Genomic DNA, 23003 nt, shown 5'->3' with positions numbered 1-23003 from the left:
CCATCGTCCCATTGATGTGAACAGGATTGTGGGTCCTCATCCTTCCCCTACCAAAGTCCACAATCTGTCCCTTGGTCTTACTGATGTTGAGAACCAGGTTGTTGTGCTGGCACCATTTGGTCAGTCGGTCGATCTCACTTCTATACTCTGACTCATCCCCATTTGTGATTCGTCCAACAACAGTGGTGTCGTCGGCGAACTTGGTGATGGAGTTCGCACAATGTCTGGCTACGCAGTCATGGGTATAGAGTGTTGACATGGATAGAAAATTGGTTGGCAGACCGGAAGCAAAGAGTAGGAGTGAACGGGTCCTTTTCAGAATGGCAGGCAGTGGCGAGTGGAGTGCCGCAAGGCTTGGTGTTGGGGCCGCAACTGTTTACCATATATATTAATGATTTGGAAGAGGGAATTAGGAGCAACACTAGCAAGTTTGCGGATGACACAAAGCTGGGTGGCAGTGTGAACTGTGAAGAGGATGTTAGGAGGTTGCAGGGTGACCTGGACAGGTTGAGTGAGTGGGCAGATGCATGGCAGATGCAGTATAGTATAGATAAATGTGAGGTTATCCACTTTGGCGGCAAAAACAAGGGGGCAGATTATTATCTCAATGGGGTTAGGTTAGGTAAGGGGGAGGTGCAGCGAGACCTGGGTGACCTTGTACACCAGTCACTGAAAGTTGGCGTGCAGGTACAGCAGGCAGTGAAGAAAGCTATTGGAATGTCGGCCTTCATAACAAGAGGATTTCAGAATAGGAGTAAAGAGGTTCTTCTGCAGTTGTATAGGGCTCTGGTGAGACCACATCTGGAGTATTGTGTACAGTTTTGGTCTCCTAATTTGAGGAAGGACATCCTTGTGATTGAGGCAGTGCAGCGTAGGTTCACGAGATTGATCCCTGGGATGGCCGGACTGTCATATGAGGAAAGATTGAAAAGACTGGGCTTGTATTCACTGGAGTTTAGAAGGATGAGGGGGCTCTTATAGAAACACGTAAAATTATAAAAGGACTGGACAAGCTTGATGCAGGAAAAATGTTCCCAATGTTGGGCGAGTCCAGAACCAGGGGACACAGTCTTAGAATAAAGGGGAGGTCATTTAAGACTGTGAGAAAAATCTTTTTCACCCAGAGAGTTGTGAATTTATGGAATTCCCTGCCACAGAGGGCAGTGGAGGCCAAATCACTGGATGGATTTAAGAGAGTTAGACAGAGCTCTAGGGGCTAGTGGAGTCAAGGGATATGGGGAGAAGGCAGGCACGGGTTATTGATAGGGGACGATCAGCCATGATCACAATGAATGGCGGTGCTGGCTCGAAGGGCTGAATGGCCTCCTCCTGCACCTATTTTCCATGTTTCTATGTTTCTATGGATCTATGATTATCCAGTGAGGCGAGGAGCAGGAAGTCATGGAGTTGTCAGAAACAGAGCAATGAATGTACTGGTACCAGAACATATTCTATCATCTATATTATTTTGACTGCTTGGTCAGTGCGTTCCTTCTCATCTTTGCACAAAAAGGCATTTTTCATCGACTATCACCAAATTCACCAATTTACTGCAGAAATGTCAGAAAATCCATCGTATACTACATCCTTAGGAAGTTCTGAATTAGCTGGCCTCTATCTCATTATCATTTGAACACTTTGCCATGCATAAACTAGCTGCAGTATTTTCTAGGAAGTTACTCAATGCTAAAAGTAGCTGTAAAATACGTCCATGACATCATGATATTTAATTATTCCTACCTTCCAGTCCAGTACATAACTTTCCTTGTATTCTCTTCTCTCCACTTTCCCCTATCGCTGCACTGCAAAACTTACTGTATCTCAGTGTCATTAACTTTTCACTGTTCTCATGGAAAGTGCTTGCCCTAAAATGTTAACCTGGTGCTACCTAAATTGCTGAGAATGTCTGAAGATTTAGTTTTTTATTTGAGACATCCTGAGTTAGTTAGCGACTGAATTAGTTTCCCCTAATTACAGTTCTTTGGGATAGAGTATTACAAAGATACACCATTGTCTGAGTGAAGAAACTTCTCCTCATCTCAATCTGTGATGGGGTCCCCTTTTTTCAGAGATTGTGACCTCTGGTTCTGGACTCTTCAGCCAGGGGAACATCCAGCCTGTCATGCTCTTTAGGAACTTTATGTTTCAATGAGCAGGTTTGCCACTGCTACACGGGTGGTTTTAAACTGAATAAGGGGGGTGGGGTGTCGAATGGGCTAGTGGAGGATGGAGTTAAAGGGAAAGGGTTTCTTAAATGTGTGAGCGTAGAGACAGAGGGGTGTAAAATGAGGGTAGAAGCAATAGGTAGCAAGGTGAAAAGTAAAAGTGGCAGGCCGGAAAATCCAGGGCAAAAATCAAAAAGGGCCACTTTTCAACAAAATTGTATAAGGGGTAAGAGTGTTGTAAAAACAAGCCTGAAGGCTTTGTGTCTCAATGCAAGGAGCATTCGTAATAAGGTGGATGAGTTGAATGTGCAGATAGCTATTAATGACTATGATATAGTTGGGATCACGGAGACATGGCTCCAGGGTGACCAAGGCTGGGAGCTGAACATCCAGGGATATTCAATATTCAGGAGGGATAGAGAGAAAGGAAAAGGAGGTGGGGTAGCGTTGCTGATTAGAGAGGAGATTAACGCAATGGAAAGGAAGGACATTAGTTTGCAGGATGTGGAATCGGTATGGGTAGAGCTGCAAAACACTAAGGGGTAGAAAACGCTGGTGGGTGTTGTGTACAGGCCACCTAACAGTAGTAGTGAAGTTGGAGATGGTATCAAACAGGAAATTAGAAATGCGTGCGACAAAGGCAAAACCGTTATAATGGGTGACTTCAATCTACATATAGATTGGGTGAATCAAATTGGCAGGGGTGCTGAGGAAGAGGATTTTTTGGAATGTATGCGGGATAGTTATCTAAATCAACATGTAGAGGAACCAACGAGAGAGCAGGCTATTTTAGACTGGGTATTGAGTAATGAGGAAGGGTTAGTTAGCAGTCTTGTTGTACGTGCCCCCTTGGGCAAGAGTGACCATAATATGGTTGAGTTCTTCATTAGGATGGAGAGTGACATTGTTAATTCAGAAACAATGGTTCTGAACTTAAAGAAAGGTAACTTTGAGGGTATGAGACGTGAATTGGCCAAGATTGACTGGCAATTAATTCTAAAAGGGTTGACGGTGGATATGCAATGGAAGACATTTAAAGACTGCATGGATGAACTACAAAAATTGTTCATCCCAGTTTGGCAAAAGAATAAATCAGGGAAGGTAGTGCATCCGTGGATAACAAGGGAAATCAGGGATAGTATCAAAGCGAAGGATGTAGCGTACAAATTAGCCAGAAAAAGCAGCATACCGGAGGACTGGGAGAAATTCAGAGACCAGCAGAGGAGGACAAAGGGCTTAATTAGGAAAGGAAAAATAGATTATGAAAGAAAACTGGCAGGGAACATAAAAACTGACTGCAAAAGTTTTTATAGATATGTGAAAAGAAAGAGATTAGTTAAAACAAATGTAGGTCCCTTGCAGTCAGAAACAGGTGAGTTGATCATGGGGAACAAGGATATGGCGGACCAATTGAATAACTACTTTGGTTCCGTCTTCACTAAGGAAGACATAAATAATCTGCCGGAAATAGCAGGGGACCGTGGGTCAAAGGAGTTGGAGGAATTGAGTGAAATCCAGGTTAGCCGGGAAGTGGTGTTGGGTAAATTGAATGGATTAAAGGCCGATAAATCCCCAGGGCCAGATGGGCTGCATCCCAGAGTACTTAAGGAAGTAGCTCCAGAAATAGTGGATGCATTAGTAATAATCTTTCAAAACTCTTTAGATTCTGGAGTAGTTCCTGAGGATTGGCGGGTAGCAAACGTAACCCCACTTTTTAAGAAGGGAGGGAGAGAGAAAACGGGGAATTACAGACCAGTTAGTCTAACATCGGTAGTGGGGAAACTGCTGGAGTCAGTTATTAAAGATGGGATAGCAGCACATTTGGAAAGTGGTGAAATCATTGGACAAAGTCAGCATGGATTTACAAAAGGTAAATCATGTCTGACGAATCTTATAGAATTTTTCGAGGATGTAACTAGTAGCGTGGATAGGGGAGAACCAGTGGATGTGGTGCATCTGGACTTCCAGAAGGCTTTCGACAAGGTCCCACATAAAAGATTAGTTTACAAACTTAAAGCACACGGCATTGGGGGTTCAGTATTGATGTGGATAGAGAACTGGCTGGCAAACAGGAAGCAAAGTGTAGGAGTAAACGGGTCCTTTTCACAATGGCAGGCAGTGACTAGTGGGGTACCGCAAGGCTCAGTGCTGGGACCCCAGCTATTTACAATATATATTAATGATCTGGATGAGGGAATTGAAGGCAATATCTCCAAGTTTGCGGATGACACTAAGCTGGAGGGCAGTGTTAGCTGTGAGGAGGATGCTAGGAGACTGCAAGGTGACTTGGATAGGCTGGGTGAGTGGGCAAATGTTTGGCAGATGCAGTATAATGTGGATAAATGTGAGATTATCCATTTTGGTGGCAAAAACAGGAAAGCAGACTATTATCTAAATGGTGGCCGACTAGGAAAAGGGGAGATGCAGCGAGACCTGGGTGTCATGGTACACCAGTCATTGAAAGTGGGCATGCAGGTGCAGCAGGCAGTGAAGAAAGCGAATGGTATGTTAGCTTTCATAGCAAAAGGATTTGAGTATAGGAGCAGGAAGGTTCTACTGCAGTTGTACAGGGTCTTGGTGAGACCACACCTGGAGTATTGCGTACAGTTTTGGTCTCCAAATCTGAGGAAGGACATTATTGCCATAGAGGGAGTGCAGAGAAGGTTCACCAGACTGATTCCTGGGATGTCAGGACTGTCTTATGAAGAAAGACTGGATAGACTTGGTTTATACTCTCTAGAATTTAGGAGATTGAGAAGGGATCTTATAGAAACTTACAAAATTCTTAAGGGGTTGGACAGGCTAGATGCAGGAAGATTGCTCCCAATGTTGGGGAAGTCCAGGACAAGGGGTCACAGCTTAAGGATAAGGGGGAAATCCTTTAAAACCGAGATGAGAAGAACTTTTTTCACACAGAGAGTGGTGAATCTCTGGAACTCCCTGCCACAGAGGGTAGTCGAGGCCAGTTCATTGGCTATATTTAAGAGGGAGTTAGATGTGGCCCTTGTGGCTAAGGGGATCAGAGGGTATGGAGAGAAGGCAGGTACGGGATACTGAGTTGGATGATCAGCCATGATCATATTGAATGGCGGTGCAGGCTCGAAGGGCCGAATGGCCTACTCCTGCACCTAATTTCTATGTTTCTATGTTTCTATACCCTCACATTTTTCTAAATCCCAGAGAAACTATTCAGACTGTAATATTAATATAATGCATTATTTTTCTTCAATGCAACAGTTTAATTTCAAGCAAATAAATTATAACTGATTTACTGTTATATATTGTATTTAAATTTATTGCACATATTACCATGAAATTATTTTTTTTAATCAGAACATGCTCCTGAATTATTTTGCATTTTTTATTGTTGATGTCTCAGCAGTACCTCTTCTTCAAAATTTTACTTTGATTTGTGCAATTCTGTCAAAATATATTATAATTGGCCTCTTCCCCCACAATGTTTGGTTTCCAAATGATTGTGAATATGCAGGCTTCTCATTACCACTTGAACAGCTTACAAACCTACACTCCAATAACAACATTTTTTTTGCTGCCTAAAGACAAGCACAGCATATTCCAAGCACTTTTGGGATACTATTTAATGCATTGGAGAGAAAAACATTTGCAAACGTTTTGGCCTTGAATGTATAAAATTGATATGCATCAACAAAACTATCATTAAAATATAGATAGGCACAAGTCTACTCTGCTACTTGCCCGTAAATTTCAGTAATAACCCAGGCATAAGTGAATAATATTTCAATAGGACTACAGGCCAAGTTTCCAAGTTTTCAAAAATATTTTCAACTCTGCTCAAGTTTGTATTGCCAATTAAAATAATTATGGTTCATTTTCCTTGAAACAGATTTTTATAACCACTAAACCACCAACAAATCTGGACTTCCTAACTTCTTCCTGGTAAAAGCAGTGTTGGAATGGCGTAGGGTGGAGATAGTTAGATGAAAGAAGGAACTGTGGAGATATTGTTGGGGTGGGGAGGGGAGTGTGGGGGAGTTATTGACAGGCAGACTTTTAATCTTTGCTGTAATTTATTCAATTGGTCTAAAATCAGCTTGAAGACTACACGCAAAATGTTTGCTTCATGAAACCAAATGTGTCCAGAATATTTTGGGGAAGGTAAGATGCTCAAGTACTAGAGTTAGACTTTTCATCTCCAAATTTGTCTTCACATGTAAACAAATTGGTCTGAATGTACAATGGGCTAAATTTGATCCCTATCAAATTTTATGACATCTATTTTTATGACATCTGACTCTATGACTCTATTCAATCTATTTTGAAGATGTGTGTTATTAAACGTTGAATGCACATTGGACAAGTAGCCAACGAAGACGAGGAATCTTGGTTGAGGTGCCAAATTATGCAGATGACTGGGCCACAGAACAAATCCGTTGACCATTCATGGCCACCATGCCAGTAATTACTAGTGGCAACTCATGGTCGATAACCAGAACTGCTGGGGTGAAGTATTTTGCTGGAGTCTCAGTCCCCAGAAGGCCCTGATCAGCTAAAGATACCTCACCTGCTTGAAGTTGCTCCGTGGTGTCAAGTCTGGGTTGAACTTGGTCCATGGTGCATACGGGGGATTCGCGTCGATCACCTCCAGAGAATTTCCAGGGCAGAGTCAAAAGACATAAATTACTCAAGAGTTATATTCTGATGAGGCCATTAAATTGTCGTCACGTGATCATCCACATGACTTCCCAGCTATGGGTGAGTGGGGAAGTGCTATAGTGAAACCTGAAGTGATTCATATAGAGGCATTTCTAGTCAATGCCCAAAAAGTGGATCACTTTAGGTTTGGATATAATTATTCTGAAAAAAGAAATTCTATTTATCGACAAAATGAAAGGTGAACCTCACTTTTCGCACATGCCTTTGCCCCAGAAATTTACTTCAGGGCAAATAGCTAAAATTGCAGAAATAAATTTGTAAAACAAAATTTAAGTTCTAAATACTTTCATGTGCCTAATCTGCCCTGGTAGGATTGTGTTTGATTTGACAGTGGGCTTTATTTAGTCTCAACCAGCAGTTTCATGATGAGTCAGATTCCATACCTCATGCCAAGATGGTTTAAATACTTTGGGGTCAGTGGGTGGTGGAGGTGCTGAAGTGGTGCCAGGGTTAGAAAAGGATTGGGAAATGTACTTAGCTTTTGTCTTTCAATGTACAAGCTCCCAGCAATTCAGTGGGGGGGCAAACTAAAAGTACCCTCCAAAGTTGTGAAATGCATTTGAATAACTATTGATGTTATCTTAGCTTCAGTGCAAACTATCCAAATGCTGAAGCCAATTAGCAACAAATGCTCAAATATTAAGTTGTGCTGAAGAGTGTTAAACAGTGAATCAATTAGTTAAATAAATAACACACAGCATGCTGAAGGGCGGCAATGGCATTACTGGATTGATTTTCCTGTCTCATTCCCACTAGTGCCATTGCTGGATAGCAGTAGCCCATGTGTAGCAACACAATCTCCTACCTCATTTCCTACCCATTTTCTTTCCTATTTCCTCTACATTGATACACATTGGCCAACCATCTGGCTGAATCTCCCCCATTAAAATCTATAGAAACATTTGGTACAGCTATAGGCTTTTTAAGTCTGAGACTGAGATGGTCTCAACTCGTCCTGATAGGGTTAACTCATCCTGATAAGGTTTAACTCAGCATATCCTGGAATATCAAGACATTGGGAAGAAATTTGAATGAAATATTTAGTATCAGGTCTCACTAGAAATCCTACACTGGGAAGTTTTGTATATGGGATCTCAGAAATGCAACATGACTGGCTCGGAATGCCTGTTTTACTTCGGAGTCACGTGAGTGACTACGTGAAGAACCCCGCCAGGACGCATGCGTGTCATATCGCTACACGCATTGCGAAACAGTCAGGCGGGGTGGAACGACGTTCCCCCGCAGCGGCATTTTAAAAGCCGGAACCTGCAGGTAAGAGTACTCTGCGTTTTTTTTGTGTTTTCCCATACTGATTACAGGTGGGGAGCATGGACAAATCGTAGAAAGCAACGAGGGCTGCGACAAAGCTGGTGGGGGAGGACCGCGGAGTAGCGGGCAGCCAGCAGCGGCCAGCGGCACTTGAATCACCGATAATGGGATCAGCTGTGCCCGATGTCGCCTCCGCACCGGCCAGATCCACTCTGTGGCCGGGCGGTAAGGCAAAACAAAAAACCAACAAAGTCGTGGACTCAGATGAGTCCGACTTTGAGCAGCCGCGGGCGGCCAGCGACCGTGAGCGCTGGAGCCGGATGGAGCGGTGTGTGGAGTATTTGCTCCAACGTGACAGGCTCCGGGAGATGGAGTCGAGTCACTGTGGGCTCTATGTAAAACCCACAGCAGCACCTCTTGTAGGGCTGCACAGTGCTTCTCCCTCGTCAGAGGGGAGTACTGGGGGTCAGTTCTGGGCTGATCCTGAAGAGGGGTTTGCAGAAGAGAAATCGAGTGTGCAGGGGTTGCAGGAACGTGAAAATCTACTGGACATGGTGTCCAACTTCATACAGCCAGACCAGACTGGCCAAAACCTGGAGCAAAAACTAGCTGCCAGTATAGATTATATGTCCTTTAACCAGCTACAAGAACAGGCTGTATTGGACACCACGTCAAGACACCTGGCACCGGGTAACTGTATATTCCTGAATGTTCCTGTAGTAAATAATTGTATATGGAAACATATTGGAGTAGAAGTTAGAGGCATGGATATCAAACTCCAAAAGGTATTAAAACTCCTAACAGCGGGGATAACAGCTTTCACCCGCACAGTGGATGAGAAGGACATGTCGCAGGACCAACAGGATGCACTGGCACTGCTTTGCAACACACAATATGAGATAAACAGCATCAGGAAGAGTGCCATCTGACCTACTTTAAACCCAAAATTCGCGGGTCTGTGCAAACCTGGAAACGTAAAACAACCAATTCTACTATTTGGAGGTAACCTATCGAAGCAAGTCAAGGAGCTCGATGAGGAAGCAAAAACCCTGGGACTCATAAAAGGGACTTCATCAAAAACCCACTACGGCCATAGACAGCACCCTTACACACCCACCAGTAGAACAAGACTGACTGGTGAAAGCTCGAAGGTCCGGTACACCGAACATGAGTCTTTTTTAGGCCATGGCCCAGGCCGACCTTCTTGGAAGATACGCAAACCTCCAACATCAACCAAACCACAAACCCAGACACCGACGCCTCAACATCAACGAAGGATTTACAAAAAGAAGTAAACCTGCCACTGGTAACTATGGAGGTAAGTGGGTCTGGTTCCCTACAAATTGCAGGGAGCATGGAGGTTGGGGGGAGATTACACTCCTTTCTGGATGCATGGAGTATGTTAACTACCGACACTTATATTTTAAGCAGTATCCAGGGATATACCATAGAATTTATACACAAGTACAGCCCTCCAGTCCAACATATACCGAACCGAATGTTCGTACTTTCCGGTAAAGAAAAATCAGAAGCGCATGCTGAACTGGAGTGGCTTTACGCAAAAGGGGTAATTGAAAAATCCCAACACGAACCGCTAGAATTCGTGTCCAATATCTTTACCATAAACAAAAAAGATGGTGGTTGTCGCATCATCATAGATCTGACCAAATTGAATACATTTGCACAATATATTCATTTAAAAATGGAAACCTTTGTTACTGCAGAACAATTGATTTCCAAAGATTATTTCATGGCTAGCATCGATTTAAAAGATGCTTACTATTCAGTGCCTATACGAGGTGACCACAGATGTTACTTACAATTCAACTGGATGGGACAGCCTGGCAGTATAGATCGCTGCCAAATGGGTTAACATCAGACCCCAGGCTGTTCACAAAAATTTTGAAACCAGCCCTAGCGTTTCTACGGAAACGAAAACACATGGTCATGGCATATCTAGATGGCATACTTATTGTGGGCAAAACTTTGGAATTGGCCAAACAAACTGTAACAGCCACAAAACAGTTATTTGAAAAACTGGGGTTTATTATCCATCCAGTTAAATCTAAATTAACGCCTTCCACTACTATGGACTATTTGGGGTTCACCATTGACTCAGTTCACATGTCGGTGACTTTGCCAAAGGGAAAGGCTATAGACTTAATAGAGGCTTGCAATAACCTCATTGACATCAGTAAACCGTCCATCAGATTGGTAGCAAAAGTAATTGGCAAAATGGTGGCTGCTTTTCCAGCCACACAATTTGGACCTTTACATTACCAAAATTTACAGAGAGCAAAAATACAAGCACTCAAAATTAATGCTGGTCATTTTGACAGACCAATGAAGCTACCAATCAAAGCTATAATGGAACTAAAATGGTGGATAGATAACATTCGGCTTTGTTTCAATCCAATCATTATCAGCAACCCTTCTATGGTGCTACAAACTGATGCCAGTGCACTTGGTTGGGGTGCCACCAATTCCATCTCCATCTGTGGAGGTAGATGGACAGCTCAGGAGGCATCATTATTACTAACACTGGGAATAAACTACCTGGACATGTTGGGTGCATTCTATGGCCTAAAGTCATATTGTACTGGGTCATATCACCAGCATGTTAGACTACAGATTGACAATACCACCGTGGTAGCATATATCAACCACATGGGTGGAAACAAATCGACATCATGTGACAATCTGGCTAATACAATTTGGCAATGGTGTATCCAGAGAGATATTTGGATATCAGCTACTTACCTACCAGGTAAACTAAATTTAGTGGCAGACACCAGGTCACGCAAATTTAATGAAAACACCGAATGGATGTTGAATAAAAAAGTATTTGCTGATATTACAGCACGGTATGGAACACCAGATATCGATTTATTCGCATCCAGGCTTAATCACCAGTTATCAAACTATGTTTCGTGGGAACCAGACCCTGGGGCAGTGGCGACAGATGCATTTTCGCTGCATTGGGGGAAATTGTTTATTTATGCATTCCCTCCTTCCTGCCTCATCAGTCGGGTATTAAGGAAAATACAGCAAGACTCTGCATCTGGTATTTTGGTAGTACCCGATTGGCCTACTCAACCATGGTTCCCAGTGATACTGAACATGGTATTAGAACCATGTATCACCATCCCGAATAGACCAGACTTATTGGTTCATCCCGTAACAAGGGATAGCCACCCATGCCATAACTATTTGAATTTATTAATTTGTAGAGTCTAAAAATACCACTACTACAGCTGGGACTGACGGACCGAACAGTGAACATGATTTCGGCGGCCCACGGACAGTCCACCAAAAAACAGTATCTGGTCTATATCAGGAAATTGGAGATGTATTGTCACAAAAACAGCATCACCTACAGAGAAATGAACATCCCGTCTGTTCTGGAATACCTGGCAGGCCTCCATTATGATGAGGGGCTCAGTTATAGTGTCATCAACTGCGCCAGAAGTGCCCTATCAACTTATCTATGGCAAGGAACAGAGCGTCACTCTGTTGGGATTCACCCACTGGTAACAAAACTTATGAGGGGAATTTTTAATACCAATCCCTCAAGAACCAGGTACTCCCAAATATGGGATGTGAGTATTGTCCTGAAGATGCTCAGGAATTGGTCTCCAGCAACAGCTCTGTCCCTACATAGACTGACATTAAAAACAGTCATGCTAATGGCATTGGTCACGGCACAAAGGGTACAGTCATTACATAAATTAAGACTGTACAACATGACTTCTTCATATGGAAATATTACGTTTCATATTTATGAATTAGTTAAGCAGAACAGACAGGGATCAGCAGGCCTCAATTTAGAATTTAGGTCTTACCCAACAGATGATCGTCTCTGTATAGTAAGACATTTGTCGTTATACATGGAGAATACGAAAATCATCAGAGGCAATGAGAAGGCACTTTTAGTCAGCCATAAGCAACCACACAAAAGAATGACGGTCCAGATCATCTCTAGATGGCTGAAACAGGTTCTAATACAGGCTGGGGTGGATACTAATATTTTTAAATCTCATTCCACCAGGGCTGCAGCTACATCGGCAGCTATGCAGTTGGATGTACCAATGGACCAAATCCTCAAGACAGCAGGATGGTCAGGGGAAAAAACATTCCAACTATTTTATCATAAACCAGTCATTAAACCTGGAACGTTTGCAGAAACAATTTTAAGTTCTGTAATTTAATTTACCCCATAAATAGGGGCTATAATTTTGTGTTAATAAATTTCATGGATTTCAATGTCGGATTCATGTCTAAATTATGTTGACACAATTCCTCCTACAGTCATTAAGGCAGATGTGATGCATGGACTCGTTTCCACGGCATGAAATCACAGAGCTTTGAAATCTTCACGTAGTCACTCACGTGACTCCGAAGTAAAATAGTAAGATTAAACGAGAACTTACCAGTTCGAAGTTTGATCGTTATTTTATGAGGAGTACGTTGAGGGAATACGTGCCCTCCGCTCCCACCCATGATCATATACTCAACTGGTATTTCTTCTCTAATCTTACTATGTTTAGTCATTACAGTTATCTGTGATTTCACACCGCTGCTTTGAAGAATGACACGCATGCTTCCTGGCGGGGTTCTTCACGTATTCCCTCAACGTACTCCTCATAAAATAACGATCAAACTTCGAACTGGTAAGTTCTCGTTTAATCTTACTATTCATCTCTACAATGAATCACCCCTCTGGTAATGGCTAGATCACCTCTATCCCTCAGAGAAGCTCTAAAAAAAGTTCTCCAGCAATGTAAAAGTGCCAAGGACTATTAAAAATAGATCATCAGTACACTCGCTAACCCAAATAATTGGGAACATATGCATTCCATTATAGAATAGCAGAGAAAAATGGATCTTATCAAGTTCCGGACTTTCTCATCAATTGATTATGGTCATTGACTAAAATGGCACATCATGTTTTACTTTGCAACCAAAATATTATAATAATAATAATGGATGGGATTTATATAGCGCCTTTCTAATACTCAAGGCGCTTTACATCGCATTATTCATTCACTCCTCAGTCACACTCGGTGGTGGTAAGCTACTTCTATAGCCACAGCTGCCCTGGGGCAGACTGACGGAAGCGTGGCTGCCAATCTGCGCCTACGGCCCCTCCGACCACCACCAATCACTCACACACATTCATACGCAGGCAAAGGTGGGTGAAGTGTCTTGCCCAAGGACACAACGACAGTATGCATTCCAAGCGGGATTCGAACCGGCTACCTTCCGGTTGCCAGCCGAACACTTAGCCCATTGTGCCATCTGTCGTTAAGCCATTAAGCTTAAGTCAGTATTATTATCATGTCTGATATTTTTAGTTTTAGTTTTTATCTGCCTGTACTCTTGTAGGTGGGATTTGATACGTAGTAGGGGTGTATTCTTTTGTTAGAGGTGTCTGGCGCAGACTCTCAGATTAGAAGTTTCTGTTTGTTGTCGGAGAATGATGGGAAACAGTTTTCTACCATGATCACGACACACACATGTTACGAGACGACATACCTTTATAAGAAGAAGCTTTTATGTGATTTATATGATGTGAATGGAACAGCGATTAAGAACGGAAAGTTTCGAGTTATTTCTTTGTTTTGTATTACTTCAATAACAAAGCAATTAATCAAGAAACGACATCTGGAAGATTCGTCTTTGCCATCTGTGCTAAAAAAGGAACTGCAGATGCTGGAAAATCGAAGGTAGACAAAAGTGCTGGAGAAACTCAGCGAGTGCAGCAGCATCTATGGAGCGAAGGAAATAGGCAACATTTCAGGCCGAAACCCTTCTTCAGTCTGATAGAATAGGCAACGTTTCGGGCCGAAACCCTTCTTCAGTCTGAAGAAGGGTTTCGGCCCGAAACTTTGCCTATTTCTTTCGCTCCATAGATGCAGCTGCACCCGCTGAGTTTCTCCAGCATTTTTGTCTACCTCCATCTTTGCCATCTTATGTGTGTCGTGAGTGCATTAGGCTATACCTCCAAATCATCTACGATAATTAATGGCTATCGAAGTTGGACTTTGAGAACATTGTAAAAACTACCATTATATTAAGTAGAAACTGTTTCTACCAGGAAGTATAGTAGCCAAAGCTGATTAAACAGTGGACTGAAGAAGCTGAACCTCTGCCAGAGATTACAGCCTGAATCCTGGGAGGAAGAACTGACACGGTTGACACCTGGGTTATTGGAGGAAGAGAAGAATTCATTGACCGAGAGGGCCGTGAGTAGATCGATTCTTGCCATATTTGAAAACTGCCAGAAGCATTAAAGTTTAAAAGCCTGTGGGAATATTCTACAGACAGAAATAATGCCACCAGAAGCTTGTTTACCTTTATTTGAAGATTAGTCAGCTAGCGTTGAACGAACGGTCTTGAAATGAATTGGATGTTTTGGACTTCTACGATAAGGCGAACTCAGCTAGTGAATGTTTACAAGATTCTGGCTAAGAAAATCTTCGAAATAATAATTGCTTTGAAGAAGTGGAAAAGGCTGTTTTTAAACTTGTATAACCATCTGGCAGTCAGACAAGGATACACCAACTCATGGAGCCATAGAAACATAGAAACATAGAAAATAGGTGCAGGAGGAGGCCTTTCGGCCCTTCGAGCCAGCACCGCCATTCATTGTGATCATCGCTGATCGTCCCCTATCAATAAACCGTGCCTGCCTTCTCCCCATATCCCTTGACTCCTCTAGCCCCTAGAGCTCTATCTAACTCTCTCTTAAAGCCATCCAGTGATTTGGCCTCCACTGCCCTCTGTGGCAGGGAATTCCATAAATTCACAACTCTCTGGGTGAAAACGTTTTTTCTCACCTCAGTCTTAAATGACCTCCCCTTTATTCTAAGGGGAGGTGGGCAGGTGACATGCCATGGACCGGTGAGTATGAAGAGACGCCACAAGAGGGAACCGTGGAGCAAGAAGAGAGAAGATATGGAAAGTGAGAAACCAAGCGCACTGAAAAGGGAGAAGCAGCCTACCTGGAAAGATGCCAGATGGAAAGAAACAAGTTATGGAAGCAGATAGCCAAGGAAATTGATATCCAGAAAAAACTAATGGAATCAGATGAGAATGCGAAGATGGTGCAATCTAATCTGAAGCAATTATTCTGCCTCGGCCGCAAGGTTGGAGAAGAGCAAAACCTATTGCTGAGTTTACAACTGCCTGAGGGAGAACTCGAAAGGCACACCCAGTGGTTCCAAGAAAGAGTGGTTTTGCGATGGTTTTTTAGAGTATGTGAAGAAGTGGTTACTTGAAATTGGACAACTTACAATCGGAATCAACAAGGTGTCGAAGTGGGAGAAGAAATTACACCTCAAGATAGTATTTCAAATGTCTTAACATGAAGATCAAGACATAAATCTGGTTCTGTTGCCAGTTCAACTACAAGGGTCTCTGCTGAAATGGAAGCCGAAGCTGAAGTAACTACTCTCTCACTAGAAGCTGCCATCTTGGAGAAAAAGCATGAGATTGAAGAACAAGAAGAACAGCTGAGAAAGAGAGGCTGAGGAATGAAGTGAACAGCTGAAGAGAGAGGATGAGGAATGAAGTGAACAGCTGAAGGGGCAAGAAGAACAGCTGAATAGAGAAGCTGAGGAATGAAGTGAACAGCTGAAGGGGCAAGAAGAACAGCTGAAGAGAGGCTGAGGAACGAAAAGGCAGTTGAGGAAGGAGAATGAACGGCTGGAAATAGCCACGGTTGGCAGCTGACAAGGCAAAGAAGGAGATACTGGAAGGTCAAGGTACAAGATGCGGCTCAAGAATATCTCAGGAGGAGAGTTCCTTAGTCCAAGAAGGAGCTGCTAAGCTGGGAACAGCAGCTAAATCAAATCTACAGCCAGAGAACTAGTACTGAGTGGGTGGATGGGCGACAAAACTTCATTTCAGCAACAAGATGCTAGACCGAAACAAATACCTTTTGGGTTGTCTGTTGAGGCTCGTAATAAGCCAGCAACCCAGCACTCTTCTCAGAGGCCCAATATACAGGCTTGTACAAGCCAAGATTTTCAGAGGCCTGTTTATTATCCATTTGCGCCCAGCCAGGGACTAACAACTGGTCATGGGACATGACAAAACTTACCCAGACCAGGAATATTTTCAGAGGCCTGTTAATCATCCATCTGTGCCCAACCAGGGATCTCAAAGTGTGAAGACTCAAACGAGAATCAGCGAGCTCCTAGCTCAACAAAATCTCTTTTCCACCTTACCCCCAATGGAAATTCCTAAGTATGATTGTGATCCTTTGCAATATGAAACTTTCATAATAGCGTTTCACGAAGGAGTGGGAATGAAAATTACTAATGAAAGAGATCACTTATGATTTCTGGAGCACTACACAAGTGGATATGCAAAACAGCTTGTAATAAGTTGTTGACATTTACCTGCAGAGGAGGGCTATCAAATGGCAAGGAAATTGCTTAAAGAACATTTTGGCAACGAACAGAAGATTGCTAATGCATACATGAAGAAGGCCTATGCTAGGACAGCTATCAAGGCAGAAGATGTGAAGGCATTGCATGAGTTAGCGATATTTCTTAGAGGTTGTTGTAGCTCGATGAGAAATCTCAACCACATGGAATAAATGAATGTTGTTAGTAATATGAGAACTATCATTCTAAAACTGCCCTATAGGATTAGAGAAAAGAGGAGGGATAGAGCAGGTCTGATACTGGAAGTTTAGAAATGACAAGTCATGCTTCCTGATCTCGTGAGTTTCATGGAAAAGGATGTATAGTTAATGTCAAGTTCAAGTTACATTTATTGTCACATGCACCAATTGGTACAGTGAGATTTGTGTTATCATACAGCCATACAATAAAAAGAACACACTAGACGATAGAGTTTAACATAAACATCCCCACACAGCAGAATCAACGTTCCCACTGTGAAGGAAGGCAATAAAGTTCAGTCATCTTCCTCTTGGTGTGATTTGGAGAATAGACGCATCCCGACCAAGAACGGTTTACTCCTTCCGCTCCCCACCTCCCCCACATAAAAAAAGACTAAGAAATCTCCAGGAACATACTTTTAAACAGACTAAAAATAGCAAAAAGAGTGAAAGGACGAACAGACTGCTGACGAGGCTGCCGCGCGCGGCGCCACCCGATGACGTAGATTCTAAGCCATTGGAATATTCAAGATCCTAAACCAGCAACTGTTAAAGGTTCTACCTTTACAAAAACAAAAGGAAGATCAAGACCTAAGGAAAGCAGTTTTGCCACCGCTATAATACCTGTAGAAACGGCAGGAGAAATGAAAGGAGATACATCCACTATTAAGCAAAAAGGGTTCTGTTTGACATGTGATGAGGTTGGTCACACCATAAGGTGGTGTCAAAAATTCAAGAAGAAGGAATATAAAGAAAAGATGGACTTCTTAAAGGTGAAGGAAATCTGCTTTGGATGTTTGAAGAAAGGACACATGACTAGAGACTGCAAGAGTCGTATAACTTGTAGTAAGTGCAGACAAGATCATCCTGAATTACTTAATACTATACAGAAGAATATGGAAAAGAAGCCGGAGCAAATAGAACAGAAGGAGAAGCCAGCTACGAGTGATGCTGTTACCTCACCTCAGATAAATGCACATATTGGGGCCAGGGTAGAAACCTATATTTTCTCCATCTTACCAGTTAAGGTAAGGAGCAGCCAGGGGAATACATTGTTGCAAACATATGCATTTTTGGATCATGGAAGTTCGGCTACCTTTTGCACAGAAACCTTGATGAGAAGGCTGGACATCACAGGAGAAAAGACTAAGATTCTATTGCATACCATGAATGAAGAGAAATGCTGTGATAGTCATCACATTACAAGTATGGAAATATCTAGTCTGGATGAAGACAATTTTATACAACTATCTGATGTGTTTACACATGAGACCATGCCTATTTCTCATCTAAATATACCCAAGCAACAAGACTTGAAACAATGGCCTTATTGGAAGGATGTCAAGATACCTAAAATAAATTCTGGTATCGACCTACTTATCGGAACGAGTACGTTGAAGGCATTGGAACCTAGAGAGTTGGTCAGCAGTCAAGGGGATGGACCATTTGCTGTGAGAACCTTACTCGGATGGGTTATCTATGGCTCCTTGAGAAGGAACAACAGAAACAGGAACCAGAATAACCACCCTGCTGCTGATGTCAATCAAGAATCTACTGTTAAATTAGAAGAGCTATTGATCAAGCAATACGATCAAGACTTCAATGAAAGTATCAGTGGGGAATCAGAGGAGATGTCCAGAGAGGAGTTAAAGTTCTTGGATGGTATGAACCACTCGGTAAAGATGATAGAAGGACATTATTGTCTAGACTTACCTTTCAAACAGGAAAATATTAGTCTGCCGAATAATCTTCGCAATGCAGAGCAACGCACAGAGAATCTGAAACGCAAGTTTGGCAAGAATACAACATTTCATGATGAATATACATCTGTCCTAAAGGACATGGTTGACAATGATTATGCCGAAATGGTACTAACAGATCAGCTGAATCGAAGTGCCGGAGAGCTTTGGTATATTCCGCACAACGGGGTGTATCACGGGAAGAAAGGGACCTTGAGGGTGGTCTTTGACTGTGCTGCAGTCTTCAAAGGAACATCACTTAACTGTCAACTTCTGCAAGGTCCAGACCTTACCAACTCACCTATTGAAGTTCTTATTAAATTCAAACAAGAACTGGTTGCTTTGATGGCTGATATTAAGACAATGTTTCATCAAAGTATCAGAAAAGCATATTGACTACTTGCGATTCCTATAGTGCCCTGATGGTGATGCACAACAAGATCTCGTTGAATATCGGATGAAGGTACATCTCTTTGGTGCGGTGGCATCACCATGTTGTGCACACTTTGCATTAAGGAAGACCATCGAGGACAATAAAGCTCACTTTCCAAATGAAGTGACAAACACAGTAAGGAATAATTTCTATGTGGATGATTTTTTTAAATCCATGTCTATGGAAGAGGAAGCAATTCAAATGGTGAAACATCTGACTTCTCTTTCTAATCAGGGAGGATTCACGCTATCCAAGTGGATCAGCAACAGCCGTGTTGTATTGGAATCCATTCCACCAGATAACAGAGCTAAGGAGACCAGAGAGTTGTATTTGGACAAAGATAATCTGCCAATGGAAAGAGCACTAGGATTACACTGGTGCATTGAAACAGATGTGTTCAAGTTCAGAATCTCGATTCAAGAGCGACCATGTACAAGAAGACATCTTATCCATGTTCTGTTTACGACCCTTTGGAATTCCTTGAATCATTTACATTGTCAGCCAAGTTCATTTTGCAGGACCTATGTAAGGAAAAACTTGGATGGGATGAGAGTATAACGCAAACTTCCTCTCAACGATGGACAGAATGGTTAGCAGATCTCAACAAGATCTCAGAATTCAAAGTGGACCAGTGCATGAAGCCTACAAACGTTGGTCAAATCAGATATGCATAGCTGCATCATTTCTCAGATGCCAGTGAAAGTGGCTACGGCACTGTTTCATATCTAAGACTGGAAAATGATAACAATGAAGTACATGTTGCATTCTTATTGGGAGAGGCCAGGGTGACACCATTGAAGCAAATGTGATTCCCAGAATGGAACTTACTGCCACAGTCTTAGCTGTTAAAGTTGACATAATGCTGCAAAAGGAACTGCAGCTTCAGCTGGAGAAATCTATCTTCTGGACTGATAGTACTAATGTGCTTAAATACTTTCACAATGAGAACAAGCATTTCAAACATTTGTAGCAAACAGAATCTCTTATGTAAGGAGAGTTACTAATGTATCACAGTGGAAATATGTTAATACAAAGGAAAATCCTGCGGATGAAGCTTCTAGAGGATTAACAGCAGATCGCTTCTTAAGCAATAAGAGATGGATCAATGGACCAGAGTTTCTCTGTAGCCAGACAGAGAATGGCCTAAGCTTGAGCTGGGATTAGAAATCTCTGCTAATGATCCAAAAATTAAACAAAACGTCACAGTGAATGTTATTGCTTAGGATTCATCGAACATAACAAATGACTTAATTACCCATTTTTCATCATGGAATAAGTTGGTGACTGTGGTAGCTTGGGTTCTTAAAGCGAAAACAAAGTTGTTGCTATTTGCTCGAAAAAGGATAGAGATTGCTGAAAGTATTTCTGAAGAAGATCCTGAAAAACTAAAGGAAAAGGTTGAAAAGAAGATGCAAGTTTTTAAGGCATCGTATTGTGGACAGGGTTTACGCCTTGATGATCTTCTCAAGGCAGAAACCGCGATTATTTCTTTCTGTCAAAGACACAAATAGAAAGAAGAAATATCGACGTTAGAAGCTGGAACACATGGTGTCAAAAGAGACAGTTAATTGTATAAGCTTGATCCGGTATTGAAGGAAGGACTTCTGAGAGTAGGTGATCACCTGAATAGACTAGCAATGCCTGAAGAGGCTAAGCATCCTATTATTCTCTCAAAAGACTTTCATATTTCAACATTATTATTACGACATATCCATAAAAAGATCGGACATGGAGGAAGACATTTTATTCCAGGTGATATTGTTTTGGTGATTGATTCTACTGCACCACGAGGTTCTTGATTGATGGGAAGGATACTGGGAATCATGCCGGACATTAAAGGTTTGGTGCATACAATATGACCAGACTAAGAACAATGTCTTGGTAATAATGATAACCAAGATATGTCTGCTTTTAGAAGGCGAAGGTGAAGATGGAAGAATCGCTAAAGAAGTCTGAATGCTAATGTATAATGCTTGTAGATGGTTTATGCATGCAACCAATAATATAGCTACCTCAGTACCACTAACCACGCCTTAGTTATCAAGTATAATAACACTCTCTCTTCCTATCTCTCGCTCTCTCCAGCACGGTGACAGACTGCGTGCAGTTAGTGCTGGATCATGTTTAATCTGTGTGTTTATTAAAGAGTTAAGTAAAGTTACAAGTGTGTGAGATTCACTTCTTTACATGGTGTCGGCAAGTTAATTCTCGCGCCTCCTGTTTATCGGGTTTTATTTCTTGAGTTTGTTTCTTTGTCGGAGTTTTACTCTCCTTGTGTCACCATGGCATCCTCATGCCGCAAACCCGCGCCCCTGGTCTTTGATGCAGACATAGCGGAGCGCTGGGCGACTTTTGAGATGGATTTTACCCACTACATGAACATTGCTCATCGCAACGATCCTGATGCCGTTAAAGCTTCCCTTTTTCTAAATCTTGCTGGTCCTGATGCCATGAGGAGAGCACAAGCCTTCACCTACAGTCCCGCGGTCCGGGATGAACATGATCAGGTCCAAGTACCTGCAGAGTCTGCTGACGACCCGGTATGTCTGTTGCGAAAATTTGCTGAGCTTTGTGACCTGCCCTCTAACCGCATTTTAGAGAGAGCCAAGTTTTTTACGAGAAAGCAGCAGCATGATGAATGTTTTAATGCTGATCTGCGTTACCTCGCTCAGAGGTGCCGATTTGATAATATGACTGTACAGCTTACTAGAGACATTCTAGTGACAGGGATGCTCGATCAGAAATTACGATCGGAGCTACTAAGGAAACCAGATCTTACTCTAACCGAAGCCATGCACGCATGCAGGTTAGCCGAAGTCGTTGACCCGCTGTTCGGACAGCGGGGGACTGATAATAAATCGATTAATTTAACTGGTCTCAACAGGTCTCAACGTCCTAACATAGTTAACACCAGACCCATGTCGCAGGCCATCTACGTCCCCGGCGGCCAAGGCGTTAAAAAATGCCCTAATTGCAGTTATGTGCATTCAATGCAGTCGCAGTGCCCGGCTTACGGAAAATCCTGCAATTTCTGCAAGAAATTGAACCATTTCTCGGCTGTCTGCCGCTCCCGTGGGAAACTTCCCCCAGCTTCTAGACAAGTCCTAAACAACTTGGTGCAAGATGATAGCTAGTTTGGTTCCCAGTCCTCTCTCGACACTGCCCACGACTCTGAGCCAATTAGTTCTCATGGAGATGCCAGTGTTTTCACACTCCTACACGCACCTGCTCGACTCACGGATCCTTCGGTCCTCGTTACTGTCAACAATTCGACCTTCTCTGCTAAGCTCGACACGGGAGCGAAGGTCAATGTTATGTCAACATGCCTGTTCAGAAAGATTAGGCACAATGAGCAACTAAGTGCTGACCATTCGACTTTACATGCTTACGGGGGCGAGGTGCTGAAACCAGTGGGCAAGGCCATTTTCAATTGTGTGCTGCAGAGGTCATCGCGGGCTCTCACGTTCTATGTTCTCGACTCTGATTGTGTGACTTTGTTGGGCAACCAGGCATGCCAGGACCTGGGACTAGTCTCGTTCGACCGCACTGTCCATGAGGTGCGGGTGATGTTGGATCCGATATCTGAGTACCCGGACCTGTTTGATAATGAGCTGGGCAAACTGCCTTTCGTCTACAAGATCGCCACCGACCCAAAGGTGGCGCCTGTGGTCCGTGCACCACACAGAGTATCCCTCGCTATGAAGGACAAGGTTGAATCGATGCTGAAGAGCTTGGTCGCGATGGGAGTGCTGGAGGCAGTTAGCGAGCCCACCGAGTGGGTCTCCACCATGGTTGCCACGCTAAAGAAGGACAAGAACGAGATAAGAGTGTGCATCAACCCAAAGGACCTGAACCTCGCAATTAGGCGACCACACTACCCCATGAGAACCGTGGAAGATGTTGCGGCTCAAGTCGGCCAGGCCACGGTTTTCTCCGTCCTCGATGCCAAAAGTTCCTTCTGGCAAATACCACTCGACAAATGCTCCTCCGATCTTACAACGTTTGCTACTCCCTATGGCAGATTCAAATTCCTGCGGATGCCATTCGGAATCAACTCTGCCAGCGAGGTG

General features: G+C 42.9%; 1 protein-coding gene across 6 annotated transcripts in view; it reads right to left on the bottom strand.

Moving 5' to 3' along the window:
- klhl29 (kelch like family member 29) overlaps positions 1 to 23003 on the bottom strand; it is a 416936-nt gene that overhangs the window by 104223 nt on the left and 289710 nt on the right. For 5 of the 6 annotated variants that reach the window (XM_033021536.1, XM_033021537.1, XM_033021534.1 and 2 more), the window contains one exon: positions 6709 to 6786. The exons of the other annotated variant lie outside the window; for it this stretch is intronic. In XM_033021536.1, coding sequence (XP_032877427.1) covers positions 6709 to 6786 — 78 coding nt within the window. The remainder of the gene's footprint in view (positions 1 to 6708; positions 6787 to 23003) is intronic. 6 annotated transcript variants of the gene reach the window in all.

The sequence above is a fragment of the Amblyraja radiata genome, chromosome 5 (assembly GCF_010909765.2).
Source record: "Amblyraja radiata isolate CabotCenter1 chromosome 5, sAmbRad1.1.pri, whole genome shotgun sequence".
Taxonomy (NCBI): domain Eukaryota; kingdom Metazoa; phylum Chordata; class Chondrichthyes; order Rajiformes; family Rajidae; genus Amblyraja; species Amblyraja radiata.
This window is presented reverse-complemented; position numbering and strand designations above follow the sequence as displayed.